This window comes from Leucopleurus acutus (genome assembly GCF_964270905.1).
Source record: "Leucopleurus acutus genome assembly, chromosome: 3".
Classification (NCBI taxonomy): domain Eukaryota; kingdom Metazoa; phylum Chordata; class Mammalia; order Artiodactyla; family Delphinidae; genus Leucopleurus; species Leucopleurus acutus.
Window position 1 is genome coordinate 48718806 of NC_139145.1, and position 25077 is coordinate 48743882.

General features: G+C 46.6%; 1 protein-coding gene across 1 annotated transcript in view; it reads left to right on the top strand.

Moving 5' to 3' along the window:
• FAT2 (FAT atypical cadherin 2) overlaps positions 1-25077 on the top strand; it is a gene marked incomplete at both ends in the record, with an annotated part of 66863 nt that overhangs the window by 26196 nt on the left and 15590 nt on the right. The window contains 10 exons of the mRNA XM_082837488.1: positions 1552-1748; positions 3752-3905; positions 6169-6402; positions 8674-9057; positions 11140-11354; positions 12296-12433; positions 13045-13188; positions 14820-15017; positions 18948-19758; positions 22657-22802. Of these exons, the coding sequence (XP_082693614.1) occupies positions 1552-1748; positions 3752-3905; positions 6169-6402; positions 8674-9057; positions 11140-11354; positions 12296-12433; positions 13045-13188; positions 14820-15017; positions 18948-19758; positions 22657-22802 (2621 nt within the window). The remainder of the gene's footprint in view (positions 1-1551; positions 1749-3751; positions 3906-6168; positions 6403-8673; positions 9058-11139; positions 11355-12295; positions 12434-13044; positions 13189-14819; positions 15018-18947; positions 19759-22656; positions 22803-25077) is intronic.

The window sequence follows — 25077 nt, forward strand, 5'->3', positions numbered from 1 at the left end:
TTACCTTAGATGGAGTAGATAGACTAGAAGTGAGATTCTGCAACTGTTCTCGGTTAGCTTCTGGGAGACAGAGAGGGAATCAACAGTTGTGTGGTCCATGAAAACTCTGTGAGGTGACTGTCCTTGTAGAGTAGTATTCTGCCTAGGGCAAGTTGTCGATAGTAGAAAACGCTGCCTAGTCAACCATAGGACCTAAGTGTTGGAGCAAAAACACTTTCTTGGATATGATTCCAGCCCAATCCCCTCATTTCATACATGGGAGAACCAAAGCCCAGATAGGGGAAGAAACTCAACCAAGGTCACACTCCAAGCCTGCATCAGGGCTGGGATTAAAACCATACCCTACAAACTGCTTTCCCCAGTGGATACCTATTGTAAACCTACATTTCCCCAATCTCTGCCCAGTGGCTAAATGTGCCGATCAGTGGCTAAAAGAGAGTTTCTTTACTTCTCAGTGTCCCTTTCCCCATCTCCCAGGTACCATGTCATTCCATTCCCATAGTCATGGTTTTTTCTGCTATCACAGCTGTCTGGTGGAGAGTTAATGAGCCTAAAGTTCCAACCAAGAATCATAGACTCCTGGAGACAGATCCTGGATCAGAGCTGTTTGAAATATGGAGTCTTAGTGAAATAGAATCTTGTCATCTTGTAATATCAGACTCTTAAAAACACAAAAGTCTTAAAATCTCTGAATAATAGAATAATATATGTCAATATATCATCAACTCTTGGAATAGTTTAATCTGAGGACTCTGGCATCTTAGAATCTCAAAAATCCATCTCTCCTCTCAGTGACTGGTATCAAGGAAAGATAACTCAGAAGCAAATCTAGCAATCCATCTGAACCTCCACTTAGCCTGTGTCCTCAGTCATAAAATAAAGCCTCAGAGAGTGTATTTATTTATTTATTTAATTTATTTTTGGCTGCATTGGGTCTTCATTGCTCCATGTGGGCTTTCTCTAGTTGTGGCGAGTGGGGGCTACTATTCATTGCGGTGCATGGGGTTCAGTAGTTGTGGCACGTGGGCTCAGTAGTTATGGCGCATGGGCTTAGTTGCTCCACAGCATGTGGGATCTTCCTGGACCAGGGCTTGAACCCATGTCCCCTGCATTGGCAAGCGGATTCTTAACCACTGCACCACCAAGGAAGCCCCCGCAGAGAGTTTTTACTGATCATTTCCCACCCCTCCACTGTTGAACAGATACTAGATACTAGAAGGTTCTTTTCTAGAATTGCAATCTGCTTCCCTTTAACTTCCTCCGATGCCTTCCAATGCACAAAAATAAAAAACCTGCCCTTCAGCCACATATTCTGGAGCAGTGTTTCTTGCAGTGATAATTTCATTTAATGGAGGCCTTTGAAGTTGGTAGAGGCTTCATAACACCAGATAAACTGACTCATTGCAGAATTATGGGGCCTTAGCTAAGGGAGGAAATTTTTGCCTTTCCCAACAATCCTAAAAAAGAGTGTCAGGTGGGCAGCCACATAGGGCACAAAGCCTGGTTTGTTCCTGTTGCTTGGATTCAGGAAACTCTGTCCCATCTTTTTAGAGGGAGACCCCCTGGGCCAGTTTGGCATCAGCCAAGTTGGGGATGAGTGGAGGATTTTCTCGAGGAAGACCCTGGACCGTGAGCACATGGCCAAGTACTTGCTCCGAATCACCGCTTCCGATGGCAAGTTCCAGGCTTCAGTCCCCGTGGAGATCTTTGTCCTGGACATCAATGATAACAGCCCGCAGTGCTCAGAGGTGAGAGCCTGGTGAGGGTGGGGGAGGAGTAGAGGCAAGGAAGCTGGAGTGAAGGGCAAGAGGAAGGAGAAGGACTCAGGGTACCATCTCTGGAACTGGACATCGTTGACCACACTTGCCCTTGCTTCTCCTTGGCTGGCCTCCGACTAGTGCCCTAGGCAAGGGCGATTCTAGGTGATTCCTCCCACCCCCTCCAAAGGGATGTCACCAAGCTCTTTAGGACCCATGGTCCATACCTCTTCCCGTACACTCCATAAAAATATCCTTTTCTCTGCAAAACATATCCAGAAGTAAAGTAAATTCTTCATTCTCAAAAAAGCTTGCTATGCCCAGTGGGAAAGCCCCTCCACTGCTCAGCTTGTTAGCATGGCTCATTGTTATCAAATACATCCAAAGAGACCTTCCCCCGAGACACCCCACACCACTCGCCATGCCTATATGGGCCTATCCCTACATATGAATAGGTTATACAGAGCAACAGAGACCCTACTCCAGGTTATATGTATAAACAAACATGCAGACAGGGCAGTTACACTTTTGATAAGGGAGACTTTCCTGAGGACTTCACGTAATTCAACACTAAATTTCCCAAGGAAAATGTTGAGTGGTGTGTGTGCGTGTGTGTATGTGCGCGCGCGCAAGCGTGCACATGCGTAAGGAGAGGAACTGCATTCTTAGAGGGCATAGATCAACAACCACTGTCATGTAGCACTGCTTTTAAACGTAGTTTTTTAAACACAGTAAATAATTTTTAACTTTGGGGAGATGTGCATTACTTCAAAGTTTGCAGATAAAGTTAAACTATTAACATTTAAATTTTATAACATCAAATTAGCATAATTCAAATTTATATAAAATCCAGCTATTCAGTATATATACATAAATGCAAACTTATACATAGGTACTCACATACACGCATAGTCAAAGGATCATGTACAACTCTCTATAAATATGCAAATACCTATATATATATATACACACACACAAAGATACACATAAGCATACACCTACATACCCACAACATTCATCCACAAGTATACCCATCCATATACACAAATGTACATCTATAACTCACACATACTTACATATGCATGTGAATATATATATACTTCAATTCTTCGTACTTTGTCCACACACATATATATGGACACACACCTTGGAACACACAAAAATCATATATCCTATCACCTTTTCTTCCACTGTCTTCCACACTCCAACCTCATAGAAGCAGAGTAGAAAAAGAGAACCTGGGTTATCAAGTGGGGTGCATGGAAAAAAGTCTTTGCAGGATCCAAGATGACCACTTTTTGGGTGGTCTCAGAAGGGCAGCCTTTTGGGGGAGAATGGTAGCCACACCTTCCTCTTCTTTCCCCTCAGCATCCTGTCAACCAGCCTGCACCCTCCCCATGCTGCAAGAGGCTGGGGCCAAGTTCACCCTGGCCTTCTCAGAGGTGGTCAATAGCATCCCCAGAGCCAGGGAAAGGAGGCCTGGGGGCTGTCTCCACACAGCCCCTCAGGCACAAAGCCCCCACCTGGAGCACGTACAGGTGTCCATGTTCACCCACACCATGCAGTGGGGGGACCGGTTTGCTTGGAAGCTGTGCCCAGAGCCAGCAGCTGGAAGAGCACTGGGTTCTCAGGGAACTCCAGCCTCTCCCCTGTGCCACCCCTTCTGCAATGTGGCCCCTGTGGAGTAACAGATTGCGGCAGGTCCTTCTAGCCCTGAGTGTGAGCTTTTCAGATGATGGAAATTCTCTCTCATTCTTTGCTTTTCTGACTATGTCTCTTGTCATCATTCTCCTTGTTTTTAATCTCCATTTTCCTTGCATGTTCCATCTTATTCTGTTCTCCTCCCTCCCCCTCTCTGCTTCTCTCCCCTACCCCCTTCCATCTCTGCTCTCTAATCTCTCTCTCTGCTTCTGTCTCCCTCTCTGTCACTCTGCCTCTCTCTGAATCTCAGCGCATCTCCCATAATCCCCCTCTTCTTTGTCTTCTATCTCCAGCTTCTCTACACTGGCAAAGTCAGTGAAGATGTACCTCTAGGACACTTCATTTTGAAAGTTTCTGCAACAGACTTGGACTCCGATACCAATGCTCAGATCACATATTCACTGCATGGTCCTGGGGCAGATGAATTTAAGCTGGATCCTCATACAGGTAGGTTTCCTGAGCTGCAGGATCAAGCAAAGAACTTATACACTGAATAACCAGGGCCCAGTACCCAGGCTCCTTAGAAAAGAAACAGGAATTTACTTATCCATCCATCCATCTGCTCAGCAAACATATATTGGCACTGTGTGTCGAGCATTCACTAGATGCTAAGGACATAAACTGATAAGACAAGATGTAGGTCTTTACAATCCAGTGGGAAAGGCAGTCATTGAATCAGTGGTTTGAAGTGTGCTAAGAAAAAATGCAGGATGCTAGGGGAGGTTTCACAGGAGGACTTAAATTTGGCATCAGGGTTAAGTAAAACTTCTCTGAGGAAATGTAGCCAGGGGGTAAGGGAGTGGTAGGGATGGATATTCAAGGCAGAAGGAGATTTTATACGAGGACTTTGTTTTGGGAAAGAGCACGCATATCTGAGGACCTGAGAGACAGCCAGAAATTGGTGCACAGAAGTTGGGGAGGGAGAGAGAGCAAAGGATGAGGCCCTCTGAGCAGGGGGGCCAAATCCCACCTTTAGAGCCATTAAAGGATTCAAGCAGGTGAGAGTCATGGTCAAAGACATGATCTCAAGATTGTATGCTGCAGATTGAGATAAAATCTCATAGCATTGTTGCAAGGATCCCAACAAATAAAGTATATAGAAATCTAGCCCAGGTCTGGCACATAGTAAGAATTCAGTAGATATGGTTTCCATTGTCAAATATTATCAGTTAGGGGACAAAGCGGAGAGTGGGAAACAGAGAGCCCAGCAGAATAGACCACAAATACTTGGGAGAGGCTGGCCTGTGAGCATCTGGTGGAGAAGACAGGGTAGAGACTGCTTCCTTTAGAAAAGGAGGGATCCCTGCCCTGCTGCTATAAGGAAGGGTGTGGAGACGGACAGCACAGAAGGCCCAGGTGACAGAGAGCCAGCTGCTGACACTTGACTTGGAATCAGTAGCTCAAAGGATGCCTTGGAGATTCCTGAGTAGGGAGGTGGCAGGTAAGAGCTGGTATCCCAGGAAGCTGTCTGGCTAGAAGGAGACAGCATTGGGACTTCCTTGGTGGCGCAGTGGTTAAGAATCCGCCTGCCAATGCAGGTGACACGGGTTCGAGCCCTGGTCTGGGAAGATCCCACATGCCACAGAGCAACTAAGCCCGTGCGCCACAACTACTGAGCCTACGCTCTAGAGCCCCCGAGCCACAACTACTGAAGCCCACGCACCTAGAGCCTGTGCTCCGCAACAAGAGAAGCCACTGCAGTGAGAAGCCCACGCACCGCAATGAAGAGTAGCCCCCGCTCGACGCAACTAGAGAAAGCCCGCACGCAGCAACGGAGACCCAACGCAGCCATAAATAAATAAATAAAATAAAAAGGAGACAGCATTACCCTGTCTGACCCCAGCATGGGCATGCTGAGTCACCCCAAGTAGGTGACCTAATCTCTGTTGCTGTTTGTCCAGCTGCAGGATGATCGGTGGGGTTTTTTTTTTAAAAAAAAAAACTCGGCAGTTTTTCTGAGTATGGAAATAATACATGCTCATTATTCAAAAATTCAAACCACGTAGGCATGTATTATGCAGAAATTGGAACGTCTTCATGATAACCAGCCTCTCCCCCAAAGATAAGCACTCTTGGTATATATTCTATCAGACCGGTTTTCCACGCATCCCCCACATCTCTATGTAGCATACTACGTTGTGACTTTTTTCTCATAGCAATATCCTGGCGCTATTAACAAGGCAGTACAAAAAGCTCTATCATAATTCCCTTTGTGTTGCATAGTATTTTACTATATGGCTAAATGATAATATATTTAACCAGTACCTTTCTGAAAGACACAGGATATTTTCAGTATGTTGCTATTTATAAAGAATGCTGCAGAGAATATCTCTATATGTATATTTTATCCTTGGGTTGATTATTCTATAGGATACATTCCTAGAAGTAAAACTGCAGGCCAAAGGATAAACCCATTTTATGTGCTGTTAGAAACTGCCTAACTGGCCTTTTAAAATGTTGTGCCTCTTTGTACCTTGTTGGTGTGGATCTTAAATTGGGGATGTGGTGGTGGAATGTGACTAGGGAGGCGAGCAGGTGTGGGAAGCTACAAGACTGAACCCCTTTCCTAACCATTTGTACACAGGACTGACCCCTTTTCTCTGTGACAGCACACTGCATGGCTGGGTTTGTCTCACATAGACATCAGGAAGTCACATGCTGGGGTCATGGCCCCCAGAGAAAGCTCACTTGCTGTCCTTTCTCCGGCCAGGGGAGCTGACCACACTCACAGCCTTAGACCGAGAGAAGAAGGATGCGTACAGCCTTGTTGCCAAGGCGACGGATGGAGGCGGCCAATCGTGCCAGGCAGATGTGACCCTTCACGTGGAGGATGTGAATGACAACGCCCCCCGGTTCTTCCCCAGCCACTGTGCTGTGGCAGTCTTCGACAACACCACAGTGAAGACCCCTGTTGCAGTGGTATTGGCCCGAGACCCAGACCAAGGTGAGAAAGAGAAGGATTGGAGGCCATTTGCTTACAGGGTCACCCTGGGCAAGGGTCTGGCTTTCTCTGTGTTGCTCTGAGACTAGCAATACCTCACTCCTGAGCCTACAGACACGTACAAGTAGAAAATGTCCACAAACTGCATACCTAAGTGCTAGGTACGAAAGATTTTGGCAATGTTTCAACGCTGGTATGGGGCATTTCAGCCTCATTGTTTCTCACTGCCACTTAGACCTGGAGCCCTTTCAATCCCACCATTTAACCTCAAGAACATTTGAATACAAACATTTAATGTGAAATACACCAATCAGAATTATTCAACTCTGATTAACTGGCCACAAGAAAGAAACTTAGGGCACAAACTCCATTAAGCCTATCAAAGTCCTGGATCAATTTTCTAGTCAATGAAGTGGAATATTTTACAATTTTCCATTTTAATTTTAATGACATTGTTTTCATTAGAGTTAATTCTTTTCCTTTTACTATTTACAAGGCAAATTGGATTCATCCAGGAGTCTTCATTCCATATTATACCAATTATAGCTTCTGATATCATGAAGTGTTTCATTGTGGAGATCTCTATATCTATAGATATATGTATATATATATACATGTTTATATATATATACACACATATACGTGTGTGTGTATATATATATATACACATCTGATTTTCTTGAATTAAATTTTATAATTTAGGTGGGGTAAAAAAATACCCTCAGGGTCAAAGTTGCCAGAGGAACACAGGATATGACAATGATGAAGATGATGATGGTGATAAAAGAGGGATCAAAACACCCTGCTTTGTTTGACACCAACAGAGTAAATTTAAGACTTCTTAGAGGAAGTGAGTTTTAGGTTGGCATTGAGGAAGGTGAGAGATTTTGGAGGAATGCAGGGGTCCTAGGGAGGGCAAATAGCAGTGCAAAGGCATCTAACATCTAAGTCCCTGCAAATGCTCGATTAGCCAGTGCTTGCACACCTCCAGGGACAGGAAGCTCCCTACTTCCTAGGCAGCCCTTTCCTTCCATGGTACCTCAGATAATTATCAAGTGTTACCTTTTTGGAGCAGACATCTGTCAATCATGGTCCTGCCCTCTGCAGCCACACAGATCTCCCAGACCCTCGCCCATGACAGCCCTTCAGACACTAGGAGGCGGTGACTATCTGCTCCAGCTTCAAGGTTCCCTTTCTGGGTAGAAGGGCCCTAGTTTCTTCAATCTTGTGTTTCCAATCCCACCTTTCTTCTAGGATTCGTCCTCTGGCCTTGCATCAATTAACCATTAACACTTCAAAGCTGTTATTATTATTCTAACCCAAATATTCCACCTCAATATTCCAAATATAGCCTGACCAGCACCTCTCTCTCTCTCCAGAAAATTCATACATGGGAGAATGTGCATGGTATGCACATTTATTTCATGTAAATTCAATGAAAGGGCTGTGTGTCCCCACGTGTGCATAAGACTCAATCCCTATAGGCTCAGAGCCTGTGCTTTTCCCACTGGGTAAGGCTCTCATGGCTGAGCACTAAATGTTGGTGTTCTTTAGACCCTATGGTCCCTACATGAGCCAACTGCTTCATCTGGTCCACAACCCAAGGAAATAATAGCACCTGAGTCAGAGCTGGAAAAACACTACATGCTTTGATTTACTAAGAACTTTCTGTGGGTGTGTGTTTTTTTGTTTGTTTGTTTTGGTTTATTTTGACATAATTATAGACTCATAGGAAGTTGCAAAAATAGTACTGAGAGGCCCAGCACCCTTCACCCAGCTTCCCCCAATGGCAGCATCTGCAGTATGATATCAAAGTCAGGAAACTGGCCCTGGGACATTACTGGTAATTGGACTCCAGTCTTATTCAGATTTCATAGTTTCTATATGCATGCATTTGAATATGTATGCAAACACCACCACAATCAAGATACAGGATTGTTCTATCACAACCAAAGAACTCACTATGGGTGCTTTTGATCTTGCACAATTTTTATTTTGTGAGCTGACCCTGGACCCTAACCTCCACATAAATAGCTTCAGATGTCCTCAAGGGCTTGCAGAACCCTCGCCTTCATAAGAACCTTTCTATGAGGCCTTGAACCCCACCCTAGTCAAGAACCCTCACATGAGAGAGTCTCATTGCTAACAGCCTAAGCATGTTAGCCTTTATGGGGACCCTACTGGCTAGGCCCTTCTCTGGCTGAAAGCTCTGCGGCAGGCAGGGCCAGAGGAGGGTCCCTCTGTATGAATCACGCGCTCTGTCTCCCCCCACAGGCACCAATGCCCAGGTGGTTTACTCTCTCACGGACTCTGCCGAAGGCCGCTTTTCCATTGAGGCCACCACAGGCGTGATCCGCCTGGAGAAGCCACTGCGGGTCAGGCCACAGGCAGCACTGGAGCTCACCGTCCGTGCCTCTGACCTGGGCACCCCAATACCGCTGTCCACGCTGGGCACCGTCACCATCTCCGTGGTGGGCCTGGATGACTACCTGCCCGTGTTCCTGAACACCGAGCACAGCGTGCAGGTGCCCGAGGACGCCCAGCGTGGCACGGAGGTTCTGCGGCTGGCCACCCTCACTCGCCCGGGCGCCGAGAAGACCAGCTACCGCGTGGTCAGCGGGAACGAGCAGGGACGGTTCCGCCTGGATGCCCACACAGGTGAGGGAGCAACCCCCTACACACATACACACACACAGAGTCTTGGGGAACACTGGACTCCTCGCATACCATAGCCCCTCCCCAGCATCCTTTAGCCCCTTCTTCACTCTCCATCTCTCCAGGTACCAAGTCCCTTCTTGTAGCATGGGGCCAGCTTACATGGAAACATCCCTTATTCCACTACATCCCCACCAAAGACTCTGTTGAGGACTCTCTCCTCCCAGTTTGCAGCTTCATAGTCCTGACTCACACCCAGCCCCAGGAGGCTGAAGCCACCCTCCATCCTTGGCTGCCAAGGCACGAAGCACTTGCTAGAATCTGGGGCTTAGGCAGCCCAAGGCAAGGCTGCCTGCTTCCCTCCTGAAGCCTTCCCAAAACATCCGGGGACCCCCGAATTTTCCCTTAGTCTCATAAAAAGAGAGAACTAGGAAACCGGCTCTCTTCTCTCCTCCTAGCCACAGAAGGATCTAAGTCAGACTCCCAGAATCCCATGGAAGGGAGGACTCAGAGGCTGCTCAGGTCCGACCAGGCTCCATGTGGATTCCTCACCACAACACCTCTGCAACGGTGCGCTCTACCTCCTAAGGCATCCGCCTTACTGTTGAGCAGTATTCTTTTAGTTTTTATTACAGAGGCTTTAAACACATAACAAATAGAGGGAACAGTATAATGGACCCCATGTTCCCATCACCCAGCTTCAGTAATTATCAATATTTGTCTAGTCTGGTTTCATCTTTGCCCCCCATATCCACCTACTGCTGAGTTATTTTAAAGCAAATCCCAGACATGATACCATTTGGTTTGTAAATACTTTGGTGTGTCTCTCTCTCTAAATGATAAGGACTCCTTGTATAAACACAACCATAATACCATTATCACACCCAAAAGATAATAATTCCTTAATACAGTCCAATACCCAGACAATTTTTCAGATTATCTCACAAATGTCTTTTAGAAGTTGATTTGCTTGTCAGCATCCCCCAAATGTCCACATATTGCATCTGGTTGACAGGCAGTGTCTTAAGCATCTTTTAACCTCTAACGTTTTCCTCTCCCTCTTTATTTCCTGCTGCCATTTATTTAATGAAATATTGGGCTCGTGTGTGAGGCAGGATTTTTAAAATAATTTTAGATTGGCTAGTTGTGTCTTTACGGTGTCATATAACGTACCTCTCTAGCCCCTATATTTATTATAAATGACATTTGGATCAAAGACCTTGATGCGGTTCAAGCTCAATTTTTTGCCAACAAAGCTTCATAGATGATGCTGGGCTCTCCTTTGCACCACATGAGGAGGCACATAATGGCTGACTGGTTCTTTTTTCTGAGGTCAAGATTGATGGTGGGTTCGGGGGTTGTCAGCCTGATCCATCCAGCTCTTTTTCTAATGGTTTTAACAGCCTTTAATGATTATTTCCCAGATATATTATTTCATTAGGGGCTGCAAAATGGTGATTTTTCTAACCTTATCATTCCTCATTCATTTACTAACTGGAATTATTTTATAAAGAAGAGTGTTCTACCATTAACTATTCAGTTATCCAGGAATGGCAGGATAAATCCTTGTTCTTTTATTTTCCAGTGTTCAGAATAATAAATCTCTGCCCTAATAATTTGTTAAACAGCTTTGGGTATTATAAAACTCTATAAGCTAAGTTCTGTCATTTACTAGGTGACTGAGCTTGGGCAAGTCACGTAGATGTTAGGAGCATCAGCTGACTTACCTAGAAAATGGAAATCACACTTGTTCCTGCTCTACAGGGTTATTACAGGTCTACATGAGATAGAGTGAGTATTATAGAATTAAATGAGATTTCAATGAAATAATACAGAAATAAATGAGGGAAACACTGCTGCTGAGAACGGTAATAAGGAAAATGAGAGGAGATAGAGGGGAAGGGGGAGGCTATGGGAGAGAGAAAATGAAGAGGGAGGTGAGATGATGGAGGAGATGATGCAGGAGGTCTGTCCCTCCCAACCCAGTTGAGCTGCTTCTCCCGGGGTTTGGCTCAAGACCCCCTCAGTACTCTGCTTTTGTGGTCCCAACTGCCTCAATGCTCCCATCACCTCTTGTTTCCTCAGGGATCCTGTACGTCAATAAGAGCCTGGACTTTGAGACAAGCCCCAAGTACTTCCTATCCATCGAGTGCAGCCGGAAGGGCTCCTCCTCCCTTAGTGACATGACCACAATCGTGGTCAATATCACTGATGTCAACGAACACCGGCCCAGATTCTCCCAGGATCTGTACAGCACGAGGGTCTTAGAGAATGCCATCGTGGGTGATGTTGTGCTCACAGTAAGGATCTGCAATTTTGCCCTTTTGAGGGGCATGGACTCTGGGGTGGGTTCTTATCTCTCCCTCCCCCAGTCATCTATGAACATGGATTATTTTATCAATTAATACACTAGACTTGACTCTGACTTGTAGCCGCTCAACCAAACTCTCTCATGATAAAATTTCTCAGAGCCACGTTTGATAAGATCTAGATCAGGTACTGAAAGAATGGGGCATAAGAGAGGCCCAAGGGGATGGCCAGAGGGACACTGAGTGTCAGTGTGGGAGGGGAGGAAGAGAGGGGACACCAAACAACACCTCTTTGCATTTAAACATGTAATTGCTCCCCACTTCATGGAGTGAAACCAAACTCCGTATGTCCACATTCAAGGTTCTCGTCTCCTTCCACCCCCTGATATGCACCCTATGCTCCAACCACACAGGAAGAAGTACCATTCCCCAAACATCCTCTGTACTTTCATACCTCTGGGCTCATAGTGCTTCTTCTGCCTGGAATGCTGGCTCCACTCCCAGAAGCCTTCAGGGCTTCATGAATCCTCTTCTAATCTCCCCAGGTGAAATTTATCACCATAAAGTTGATCATACTTTGCCCCAAATTAGACTTGTCCATAAAATTAGACATTAAGCTTCCTGAGGGCTTATTCATTTTGGCACATTCCTCAACTCCTAGCACAGGACCCTAGCACCCTGTCAGTTATGAGTGAATGAGTGAATGAATGAATGAATGGATAGATAAATGAATGAACCATGCACGCTGACATCCATACTAGGATGTATGAGGAGATTCCCTTGGCAAGGACGACTATGGTCCAGGGATTGCCAGCCCAAGGGCAGTCTATGGGGCAGGGACATATCTGTGCCCCCTATACTCCCAGGGGCCAAGATTCCTTTCTGTTCCTTCTTGCCTTCCCAATCACAACTGTCACCCGCCTCTATTGCAGGTGTCAGCAACTGACGAAGATGGACCCCTAAATAGTGCCATCACCTACAGCCTCATAGGAGGGAACGAGCTTGGGCACTTTGCTATCCACCCCAAGAAAGGGGAGCTACAGGTGGCCAAGGCCCTGGATTGGGAACAGGTAAATCATGTGGGAGGGGCCCAATCTGAGCTCATCAGAGCTGAATACAGCCCTGCTGCAGGTCCAGAGGGTGAACTGTGTTCAACACCCCACCCTGACACTTCTCCAGACCTGCCCTCAGGGTCTCCCACTCCTTTTCTCTGTGGGTCCCCCTGACCTCAGCAGGAGAGGGGCTGAGTAAACTTTAACCTTCCTGAAAGAGCTCAGGCCAGCTTCTCACTATTAACCAGGGATCATTAGATCATTACAAGTTATCACTTATTGAGCACCTGCTCTGTGCCAGGAACTTTGCTAAGTGATGTACATACATTACGCCATTTGGTCCTTACGCCATTTGGTCCTTAAAGTAATCCTAGGAGGTAGGTCCTAATACCGTCCTCACATAAGCTTAGTCACTTTCTCAAGGTCTCACATCTAGTAAATGGTTAAACTGGAAGTCAAACCTACTTCTGCCTGACTCTAGAACCTGAGCCCTAAAAGGCTATGGGAGAGTGATGAGGGCAGGCATAGGGGAGTGTCTCCATCTTATTTTTCTAAAAACATTAGTCATGAATCAGGGGGCAGAACTGAGTGGTCTTGTTGCTAACTCTCCCCTGGGCATCTTGCTGTAGATTTCTAGCTACTCCCTGAGGCTCCGAGCCACAGACAGTGGGAAGCCCCCACTGCATGAGGACACAGACATCGCTATCCAAGTGGCTGATGTCAACGACAACCCACCAAGATTCTTCCAGCTCAACTACAGCACTTCCATCCAGGTATGCTCAAGCTTCCCAAAGCATCCTGAATCCATCTTCCCTTCATATCCCTCCTAGTGGAGGGCACTCACCACTGATACCAGTCCCCCCAAACAGTGACTGTGACCTTGCATTGATATCCCTAATGGCAACACGGTCTGCTGAAGGGGATTATGGATTACACAATTAAAAATTATCAGGCACTGTGCTAGGCACGTCCACATCCATGATCTCATGGGGGACTCACACAGCCATATGGAAGTAGACAGTACCCATTTTATAGATTTTTTTTAAATGGAGGTATAGAAATGTGCCACAGTCAAAATGTGGCAAATTTGGGATTTGAACCCAGAAGATCTTCCAGATCCCAAGCTATTTCCACCATACTAATGGTTTGTGAATGGGATTTGGAGAGAGTCTTAAGATTCCGTGGGGAACTGTGACCACAAGGGGTGAGGGAGGTGAGGAAGTAGGTAAGAGGACAGAGTTCTGTGTCCCACTATGCATCAACCAGCGTCACCCCACTTTCACCTGTTTTGTATCATGAGTATGAGTTAGGATGCTTTGGCTGCAAATAACAGATCACCTGACTAAAAGCTTATTAAATAATAAGGCCTTATTATTTCACATAACAAAAGGTCTGCTCGTGGGAAATTCTATTCCAGAATTGGTTATTTCAGCAGGAAACTGATATCACAACTTTGGGTTACCTTCTTCAAAATTCCTGTACCTTCTCCCTCATGGTAACAAAATGGCTGCTGCAGCTCCAGCATCACATCCTTGCTAAACCATCTTCAAAGGCAAACAGATGGGGACTTCTTTTGCAGAATCTGTTTTTATCAAAGAAGAAGACTTTTCAGAACCCCCACCTGGTAGACTCCTCCAATGATCAGAAATGGATTACATGATCGTCCTTAAATCCAAAAACTGGCACAGGGACTCAGATTATTGTAACTGACTTAAACCAATCATAGTCCATCTCCTCTTAGGAGGGGTATATCTTTGCTGAGGATATTGCCACCCAACGCCTGAACAAAAGTCGGGTTTTGTAAGAAAGGAAGGAAAGAATGCCTGTTGGATAGGCAATTACCAGTTTCTGCTCATAAGATACTGTTTGTAGATAAGGTTTTGATGCTAAAAAAGAGAGTTAACAACCACTGTGTTACAGCATACTGAATTCCCGTGTTATAGAACAATGACTGGAACAATATCCAGGGGATCCATTTTTTTCTGTTAATTCCTAATCATCTTTGAATTTTCTCATTGGTCCTCTAATCAGAAAACCATTTATAGGTTTTCAATGGACCCTATGAATCACAAAATTCCCACATGGACCCCAGCCACTAATTTATATACATGAGTCATCAGCTATGTGACTTCGGCAAGTCACCTCTATAGGATAAAGGGACTCTAAAGACCCTTCCAGCCCCAATGGGCTTTGTTTCTAAAAACCAGCACTGCCCTCAGGAAGTTCAAAAGTCAACAACTAATTCACAGATGGGCAGAATGAATGAATGACATCTCAAGATGCAGACATGAGCTGGGAGCAGTCAGTGCTGAGGACTCATCCCAGAGAAGGGGACCCGGAAAGATGTGAAAGAAAGGACTGGGACTCATTTTGCTCTTTGATTTCCTGTCTCTCTTGGTCTCAGGAAAACTCCCCCATCGGCAGCAAAGTCCTGCAACTGATCCTGAGTGACCCAGACTCCCCAGAGAATGGTCCCCCCTACTCATTCCAAATCACCAAGGGGAACGATGGCTCTGCCTTCCGAGTGACCCCGGACGGATGGCTGGTGACCACTGCAGGCCTGAGCAAGAGAGTCCAGGAATGGTATCAGCTTCAGATCGAGGTGAGAGCTGTGCTGGGCCACTGGTGGTGACCATGGGGACAGAAAATGTGCTGACTAAAGTACCACCAGTGCTTCTCTTATTAAAAAAAACAATATACAGAACTCTTCCTTTGTGCCAGGCACTGGCCTAAGTGCTTCACGGGCATCACTGCATTAAATCCCCACAACATGCTTTACAGTGAGTACGGTTATTACCCCCAGTTTCCAAATGTGGTAACTGAGGTACCCAGAGGTTAAGTTACTGGCTGAAAGTAATGCTACTAATAAGTGGTAGAGCTGGGCTGCTTCAAACCCAAGCATTCTGACTCCAAGCTCTTAATTCCTTCCCTGCTCCCAGACAGAACAAAAACTCCCGCACCCTGGCTCTAACTCCTTGAGTTTGGCCAGGACAGCTCTCTGAACCTCAAGTCTTTTTAAAGACCTACCTCAGAGAATTGGTGCTGTTATCGAACCAGGTTCAGTTTGTCCAACCGCGCAGCAAACTGAAATGCTGAGATGCCGAAGTCTGCAGTAAAGAGAGGATTTATTAGCAAGGCAGCCAAGCAAGGAGATAGGAGAACAAGTCTCAGAACCACCTCCCAAAAGGCAAGGGGCTTGGGGCATTTATGGAATGAAAAATAAAGGAGCAGGGCAGTCTGACGCATGGGGAGCATGGGGAAAGGTGACAGGAAAAAGGTGCAGTAATCATAGTTCTGCTGCAGGTGTAACTAAGCTACAGGTCTCTGCACGTTCAAAAATGGAGGCAGTTAGCACTATCTGAGGGTTTTCTGCCCTCTGACGTCAAGGTCACCAAGCAGACCCTTGGGCATGCCCAGTTAAAGGGTCGGCGGTCCTACCCAGTCTTAACCAGCTCAACTCCAACTAGTCATGGTTGACTCCAAGTCCTGGAAGATAACTCTGGAAAACATCATATTGTTTAGGATATGTGCAGGTGCAAGTCTTTAAATGACCTTGTTTAGTGAAGGCAGGTGAAATGAATTTGACTAATCCATGGATCCACTAATCCATGATTACCCACAGTTTCAGTGCAGGGGTCAAATGAGAGAACATATACATACATGGAGAGGATTATAGTGATATTATACGGGCTGTATGAGAACTGCCCAAGGAAAAGTGGCCAAGATGGTGATCAAACATTTCTCCCTCATTTCATTCCCCCAAATCCCTTTCCTAAATCTCAAATCTAGTGGATCCTACTACTCTGTGAACTTCTCTGGGCTCACAATGATGTAGTCATCCATTCAGCCAGCCAACCAGCCAGCCAGCCATTCATCATTCAACAAACGTTTATGAGTACTTATCATCATTCAACAAACGTTTATGAGTACCTATCATATACTTAACATTTATGAGTACTTATCGTATGGCATGCTACCTGCTAGTAATATAGCAGGGGAAAGAAGGGGATGATCCTCATCCCCATGGGCTTTTGATTCTAATTATGGAGATAAGCAATAAACAGATGAAGAAAGTGACAGGAGGCTCATAAGGCACAAGAGAGACACTTTCAGAGGGTGGCTGTCCTTGTGAGGAGGGGGCATTTGAGCTGAGATCTGAGGAGCTGCCCATGTGGAAAGTGGGAAGGAGAGCATCACAGGCAGGAAGAGCAAGATGAGACCAAGTGCCAGGGTGGGAAAGAGCTTGAAGTGACCTGAGGTGTTGCCACGTGGTCAGCGCATGGTGAGCATTGGTGGGAATGAAGTTGAATAAAATTCGGGTCTCATAGCTTGGATGAAGTTGAATAAAATGAAGTTGAATAAAGTTCAACTTTGTTGAAAAATGAAGTTGAAAAATGAAGTTGAATAAAATTTGGGTCTCATAGCTTGGATGACCGTGTTATTTGAGGCCCAAACTGTGATGTTCTTGAGAGTGACAGAGGCATTAAAAATAGTGAATTGGTGATAAGTGATTCCCAAAGGTGAAAATCAAGACTGTCCTGGGCTAACCAGGAAGTAGAGTCATCCTAATGATAAGCCTTGATAATACTTTTAGATTCTAATCAAAGTGCAATTAGAAGTGATTGAAGGGTTTCAAAGAGAGAAGTGACCCTTCTTCTGTCTCAGGAGGCTTGTTTTTGAAGCTCTAGAGAAAGTCAGTTGAAGGGGGCAGGAGTGGTTGAGGGAGACCAATGAGAACTCATCTAAGCTGGAGGTAGTGGTGATGAGACCTTGAGGTGATGGTGAAGATGAACAAATGGACATATCTGCGACAGGTTTTGCTTGGAAATAAATGGGAGTCGGTGGTGGATTGGATACGAAGAGAGAGAGAAAAGAGAAGAATCATGACCACTCCCAGGTTCCTGGCTCCAGTAAAGTCTGGATGGTAGGGCCACTTATGAGACTGGAAAGACTTGGGGTGGGGGAGGGACAGGTTTATGGGGTAAAATGAGGGCTCTGCTTAGCATGTGTTACCTTTCAGGTGTCCATAAAATATCTAAGTAGAGGTGTCCAACAGGCAGCTGGGAATGGGAGTCTGCAGCTCAGAGGACAGGCGTGGGCTAATGTAGAGGGTCCTCAAAGCCAAGGACATGGGTGTGAATATCTAGGGAGGCAACAGCTTCCTGACCTCGGTATACTGGCCCAGACAATCACTCAGCAACTATTGGCATCATCACTCTCTCTTGCATTTGTCCTGTATTTCTGCTTCCGTTCACTGGGAGGCACTATAGGCCAGCAAAGAAACAGGCTATGAACACAAGAAGAAGTTCAGATTCTGCTCTGGCCTTACCTGCTGTATGACCTTGGGCATGTCACTTGACCTCTCTGAGACTCAGTTATATCTTTTGTAAAATAGGACACTTCAGGGTACTTACCTCGTAAGAAAGATAAACTATGATCATGCATTTAAAGCATTCAAAAGTGACTGGCACACAGTTTGTACTCAGTTAGTATTAGTTATATATTATTCTTAGCAGTAATATTAATTATTACTGTTGCTATTTATATCTCATCAGTGTTATGCACAATTCCCAGCAGTAGGTGTAATATTGCACCTTTCTCCTGCACTCAAAGCGGATCCACATGAACAAGATATTACCGTAGGGAAAACCGTGAAGACCCTGCTGACAGCTGAGAAAGTGATAACATTACTGAGGAGAGGAAGGAAAGCTTCCTCCTTGCTAAGTCCAGACAGAAAATTGCAGAGATGTCTGGTGAAATGTGCAAGGGAAAGGCATTTCTAATTTACAATCTTTCCTTGCTTAAGTGAGGTCACGTTGCTTCAAACCTGCAGTGGCTTTTCGGGCCTGCCTTAAATCCAACCTCGTGCTCCTTAGCCCATTGGCGACAGCCTGGGCTTCCCTCTCTGCTCACCTCTGGCCCTCAGCCCTGCCCGCTCCTCCAGCAGCAGTGGTCCCTTCCTGCTGTGTTGAGCATTCTTTCCCACCAGAGGGCCTGACGCTTGCTGTTCCCTGTCTGTCACCTCTTCTCCTCACCTCTCTTTTCTTCTGATCATAGCAGACGGCCTGGCCCATACAAGGCACTCAATAAATATTTGTTGGCTGAGCTGAAGAAGACACGCCCACCCCAACCCCAACCCCAGTCACACAGTAAAGAGGTGTAGGAGAACCTCCTTAGGCTGACAGGGGCCATGAAGGGTGTACCCTAGAATCACTAGGAGACCTTTGATGACCCTCCTAAGGAAAGAGACAGAATGAGAGAAGCTCAAGAGGTAGGAGGCCGCGTGTGGCTGGAGAGGCTTAGGACGGGCTCAGAGAAGTGTCAGATGGAAGGTGGAGTTAAGTTTTACCACCCACACCAGTGATGTGGGATGTAACTCCCTCCACAGAGCGCTCAGCGCTTTTGGAGTTACGATTTTCCCTTTCAAATGCGACAACACGCTGAGCCTGCCCTGGAGCAGAGGGACGTGGCTCCCCGGGGAGGCCCCGACAGCCCCGGTCCTATGGTAATTCGGTGCCCGCTTCGCCCACAGGTGTCAGACAGTGGCACCCCGCCCCTCTCATCTTCCACGTCGGTCAGCGTCCACATCAGGGAGCAGAGCCACTACCCACCCTCCGCCCTCCCACTGGAGATCTTCATCACCATCGGGGAGGAGGAGTTCCAGGGCGGCATGGTGGGCAAAATCCACGCCACAGACCGAGACCCACAGGACACGCTGACCTACAGCCTGGCAGGAGAGGAGAGCCTGGGCAGGCGCTTCACAGTGGGCACATCTGATGGCAAGATCATCGCTGCCCAGGGGCTGCCTCGGGGCCGCTACACGTTCAACGTCATGGTCAGCGATGGGACCTTCTCCACCACTGCCGGGGTCCATGTCCACGTGTGGCATGTGGGGCGGGAGGCTCTGCAGCAGACCGTGTTGATGGGCTTCCACCAGCTCACCCCGGAGGAGCTGGTGAGTGACCACTGGAGGAACCTGCAGAGGTTCCTCAGCAACAGGCTGGACATCAAACGAGCCAACATCCACCTGGCCAGCCTGCAGCCTGCAGAGGCCATGGCTGGGGTGGACGTGCTCCTGGTCTTTGAGGGGCATTCGGGGACCTTCTCCAAGCTCCAGGAGCTGGCATCCAACATCACTCACTCAGCCAAGGAGATGGAACACTCGGTGGGAATTCAGATGAGGTCAGCCATGGCTGTGGTGCCCTGCCAGGGGCCAGCCTGCCAGGGACAAATCTGCCAAGAGACCGTGCACCTGGACCCCAGGGTTGGGCCCACGTACAGCACAGCCAGGCTCAGCATCCTGACCCCACGGCACCACCTGGAGAGGAACTGCTCCTGTAACGGTGAGGAATGGGACTTCCCCAGGACAAGCAGTGCTGATGGCCCAGCCAGACCGACTCCAGGGATGGAGATCCCAGCAGGGGGCTCTCTGGGGTAGTCAGAGGGACATTTTAACAGGGTTAAAGACCAGGGACCACCACAAGACAGGTGCGGCCTCACAAAAAAAATCTAGTCATGGAATAGCACCCTAGTTCTGGTCACTTTTTGGAACTTTGAAAATAATGGTAAGAATTCAAGAGGCAGTTCAGCATCACAGCTGAAAGCATAGACTCTGGCATCAAGTTGCTTGGGTTCAAATCCCAGCTATGCCACTAGCTAGCCAGGTGACCTTAAGAAAATTATTTAACCTCTCTGTGCCTTTGCACTGTTGTAGGGATTAAATGAGAATTAAATATCAAGTGCTTGCTTAGAAAAGTGCCTGACCTACAGAAGGTGGTCAATTAACCCAAGTTACTAGCGCTACTACTATTATTACTATAGCCTGATAGTTTTAACCTCAACGTTTAGACTAAGCAGCTCAGGTTCAAACCCCAGCTCTGTCATTTACGAGCTGTGTAACTTTGGGTGGATTACTAAAACCCTCTGAGCTTTTTCCTCATCTTTGAAATAATGAAGATAGTATCATCTGCCTCCTTGAGTTGGTTTGGGGAGTAAATTACTTAATGGATATGAAAGCATTTTAACCCCTAAGCTGTCTCATACTAAGCACCCCATCAGTGGTGGCTACCATGGTGGCTACCATCAGTGGTAGTTGTTGCTATAAGGACTCTGCTATGTGCCGGTCTCTGTGTGTATGTTACCTAAACTCATCACCACCACCTTAGGAAGCAGGATCATTAGCTCCATCTACAGCTGAAACAGGCATGGGGATTGTATTGGTTTGCTTGAAACTGTACAGCCTCCAGTGAAAGGCTGGTTATTCAAATACCTGTGTCCCGCTCTAAAGCCTGAGCTCTTCGCCAAACTCTTTAGGAACTTGGTGTTCTGACAGGACTTACCCCAGTGCCCCTGGCATTAGGACCAATGCCCTGGATCAGCTCAGGTGCATTTGCAAAAGGGGAATGACATCAGCCCCGCCCCCTTGCCCCCTGCCTGGCCTGGCCTACGGGTCCATCCAGCTTGCATTAGGGAAATTCTGGGAAGATTTGTGGACTTTCTCCAGGGCCCTCTGGATTTACACTAGGTGAGCTACTCTAGGGGTATGGGGTGGGCTGGGGCAGCAGGTGTTCCCTTCTTGTGTCTCTTACCCTGGAGTCGGCTGCAGGGAAAGCTGTGATGGCTGAAGGTTCTCTCCTGACCCCCTGACATCAGATAGCAGAGGTTCTAAAATTCAAGGTTATGCAAAATCACCTGGGGAGCATGTTTATAAAGTGACCTGCTCCTGGCTGTCACCTGCGGAGTTTTTTACTTAGGAGGTCTTGGGTGACGCCTGGAATTGGCCTTTTTAGCCAGCACCTCAAACATTTCTGAAGCAGGTGGGCCAAGGGCTGCACTTTGAGAAATACTGGCTCACCTAACACCAGAACCACTTGGAAAGAAGTTTGGTTTCTGTTTGTTTGTTTGAACATTTTAGTGAAACAGGACATACAGAAAGATCCATGTATCGTAAGTGTACAGCTCAACAAGTGTTCACAAATCAAATACACCGCTGTAACGAGCCCAGATCAAGGTAATCACCTAGATCAAGGACCAGAACACGATCAGCATCTCAGAAACCTCCCTTGGGCTCTCTTCCAGTTGCTACACCCATCATGGGGAGATTTTTAAAATACAGATACCCAAGTGCCACCAGAACTACAGAATCTTACTCACTAAGGGTAGAGCCTAGCATTCTGTATTCTAAAAGATTCTTCAGCTAATGCTGATACTCAGCCAGGTGTGGGGATTCTTGATCTAGATCATCTGCAATATCCCATCCAACAATGACCTACCAGAATGGAATTGCCAGCATCAGAGCGTTTTAGACGTACGGTATGACAGCATCTTAGCATCTTGTAATCCCATGGGCCTCACTTTCTGGTTCTTTCTCCTCCTTTTGGCCTGTGTTCCCTCTCTTCAACGATCCTCTTCCCTAGGAATCTGGAGCCTGTACACTGAACTCACTTCTGAGGAGGGTGGATTTAAAAAAAAAAAAATCTGGGGTGGGCATGGCTTAATATAACACAGCATGTCCCGAAGGAGTTTCCACAGAATGCTATTTCCAAGGGCTAAGGGTATGAAGTCCACACTAGAGGGTCCCATGTTCACATAAGCTTGAAAAACTCAAGTTTAGGTGAAGTCTCAGACTCCTCACCGTGCAATTCTGCATTAGCAATTGCTACGGAGGATGGAGCATATGGAAGTTTTGGCCACACAATTTATCACTACCTTCTTCCTTTACCACAGAAGTCTCTCGACTTCTCAGCAGCATTTCGTGTGGGAAGTGCTTACCCAAATGATTACACTCCTGATGATGAAGAAGATGTCTTGAGGCAAAAGCCCTCGTGGTGCCCCTGAAATCACACACATATGCAAAATCCTCTCCAACTCAACCTCCTTCTTCCCCAAGTGATGGCAGAAATCACATGGAAAATATGGAGGATAGAAGTTTTGACTTGTGCACACTTGACTGATGACCTTTCTGGCTTGATTCTTGCTTTCTTAATGGTTTGAGTTCATAGTTTCTGATCCAGGCCAGGACCCAAGGCGAAGGTCCCTGGGGCCAGAGGAGGGTGTGCAGGGTGATGGCCCCTGTCTAACTGTGTGACCCTGGACAAGTAACCCCACAGCCTCGGTAAATTTCATCTGTAAAATGGAAGCAAATGCTTGCCACCCAAGGGTTGAATGAGACAAAGTCAGTTCCAGGGCTCTGTGGGGACCACTTTGTGTGGAGGTGACAGTGCCTCTGGTTGCTTTCGCAGGTACTGCTGCGAGGTTCAGCGGTCAGAGTTTCGGGCGGTACAGTCTCCCAGAGGCTCAGAATGGGCACATCCGTTTCCACCTGAAAACACTCCAGTCACAGGCCATCCTCCTGTTCAGCAATAAGACAGTGTGTCTCTCCCTGAAGGTAAGGCACTGCCAGCCTGAGAGATTTCCTGTGGGCATGCCAGGCTGGGGAGGTGGGGCGGCATGCGGGGTGGCCAAGAAGGGTCACTTCTGCAAAGAAACCCCTGCATGGTTTTCAGGGATACTGGGTGTGACTCTTAGGTAGAACACGAGACTTGCCAGCCATGAGAGCCAAAGCCACCCCACCTGGCAATACATGTCCAAGGACAACAGAGGTCAGGCATTCTGTGGGATGACAGAGAGCCTCTGAAGATAGAAAGAGAGATGGGTAAGGCCACCTAGACCTGGTTGATGCTTTTATCATTTTTTGCTGAGTAATAGACCAGTGTTTTCCAAGATGGGTGGAAGGCTGGGGTACATTAAGATACGTGGAATCCACGTGGAGGAGAATGAATTTCCTTTCAAGGGTCTTTTAGTCCTTCTGATTCTGTCTTGTAGAAAGTCTCAGAGTACCTGCCTGATTTTAACATCTCTATCACAGGTGTCCATCTCCCATTTTGACAAAGAGAAAGCAGACTTTGGCACCTGGTTAGAATTTAATCCATTCAACAAGTATTTGTGGAGCATCTACTGTGCAACAGGCACTCTTCCAGGTGCTTGGGTCTCATCAGTGAAAAAGACAAAAACCCCTCCTGGAGCTTTCATCCTATGGTGGGAGACTGACAATAAACCAGAAAATTATAGTTTGTCCAAATGTGATAAGTGCTTTGGGTTAAAAGAGAAAAAAAAAGGTTAAGGGGGATCAGGAATGTGGGAAGTTGCAATTTTATTATTATTATTCTTTAAACAAAACAGAGAATTCTATTGGCTCATGTAATGGAAGAGTCCAAGGGTTGACCTCAGGCTTGGGTAGATCCAGGTGTTCAGAGTATATCAACAGGATCCTTTTCCTTCCTGCTGTCAGATCTGCTTTTGTTGAGAAGACCACAAATATCCCCCCAAGTAATGGCAAAGGTGGCCCCAGCAGCCCAGGCTTTCATTCTGCCACCAAGCCAGCCCAGCAGAAAGGGAGCATCTCTTTCCAACAGCGGTAAAATTCCCACCTCAGACCTTGATTGGCAGGTCTGAGTCATGTGACTATCCCCAAGGCTGCCAGGGAGAGGGGCCAGCCTTTCCAGAACAACATAGACTCAGTTGAGAAGGAGGCAGAGTGTCCCAAAAGGAAAAGAAGAATGAGGGGGCACAGTAACCACTACTGTCCACCCCTACCCTTGTGTACCTGTCCACCTGCAACGCAGAACCCTGCAGCAGCAACTTCACGGAGGTCAGCTGCTCAGAGAGCAGGGTGGTGTGCAGGAGACGCAGGCTGCAGAATGTTTCTCTTCTACAGTCACAGTCCTTTTGTGCTTTTAAAGCTCTCAAATAAATCATAAGCCTGGAGGTCATGATTTTCATGGATAGTCTTCTTTATATTTTTCCTTTCCTGCTATATTATTCTAAATTCTGAAAATAGCTTTATGGGTTTTTTTTTAATAAAAATGACAGATACTTATTGTAATAAATTAAATGCTATAGGGAAATGTACTGGAGAGAGCTAGTTGTTCACGTCAGGCTCCTGTGACCAGCACATGTGCATGGCTGAGCTCCCATTTTCGAATCCCTGTTCAGGCACTCGGTCCTTTGGGCCAGAGCCTCAATCTCACTACATCTCGATTTACTCATCTATGAAAATGGGACTCATCCTTCTAGAGCGGTCATAAGAAAGTACTGAGCCCTTGTTGTGCCAGACACCTTATTGCCTGTGTTGTAGAATTTAGTCCTCGAAAGAGCCTTGTAAGTTGGTGACTGTCATCATCCTCATCCTATAGATGAAGAAACTGAGGCTTGGGGGGATTCAGTAATTTGCTTATGACCGCACAGGCAGTAAATGGTGGGGCCTGGGCTAGGCCAACCTGCTCCAGCACCCGAGCTCTTACCCATTGCTCTGTACTCCGTGAGAATTACATAATGATTCAAGGAAAGCTTTTGGCACAGGGCCTAAAACAAAGCAAGCACTCAAGTAATTGTGTTCATTTTTAAAATAGTAATGATACTGATGACATAGTGCAGTTTTATACAAAAGGATGACACATTTGGTACAGTCTGTCTTTTTTTTTTTGTAACATCTTTATTGGAGTTAAACTGTTTTACAATGGTGTGTTAGTTTCTGCTGTATGACAAAGTGAATAAGCTATACGTATACATACATCCCCATATCTCCTCCCTCTTCCGTCTGCCTCCCACCCTCCCTATCCCACCTCTCTAGGTGGACACAAAGCACAGAGCTGATCTCCCTG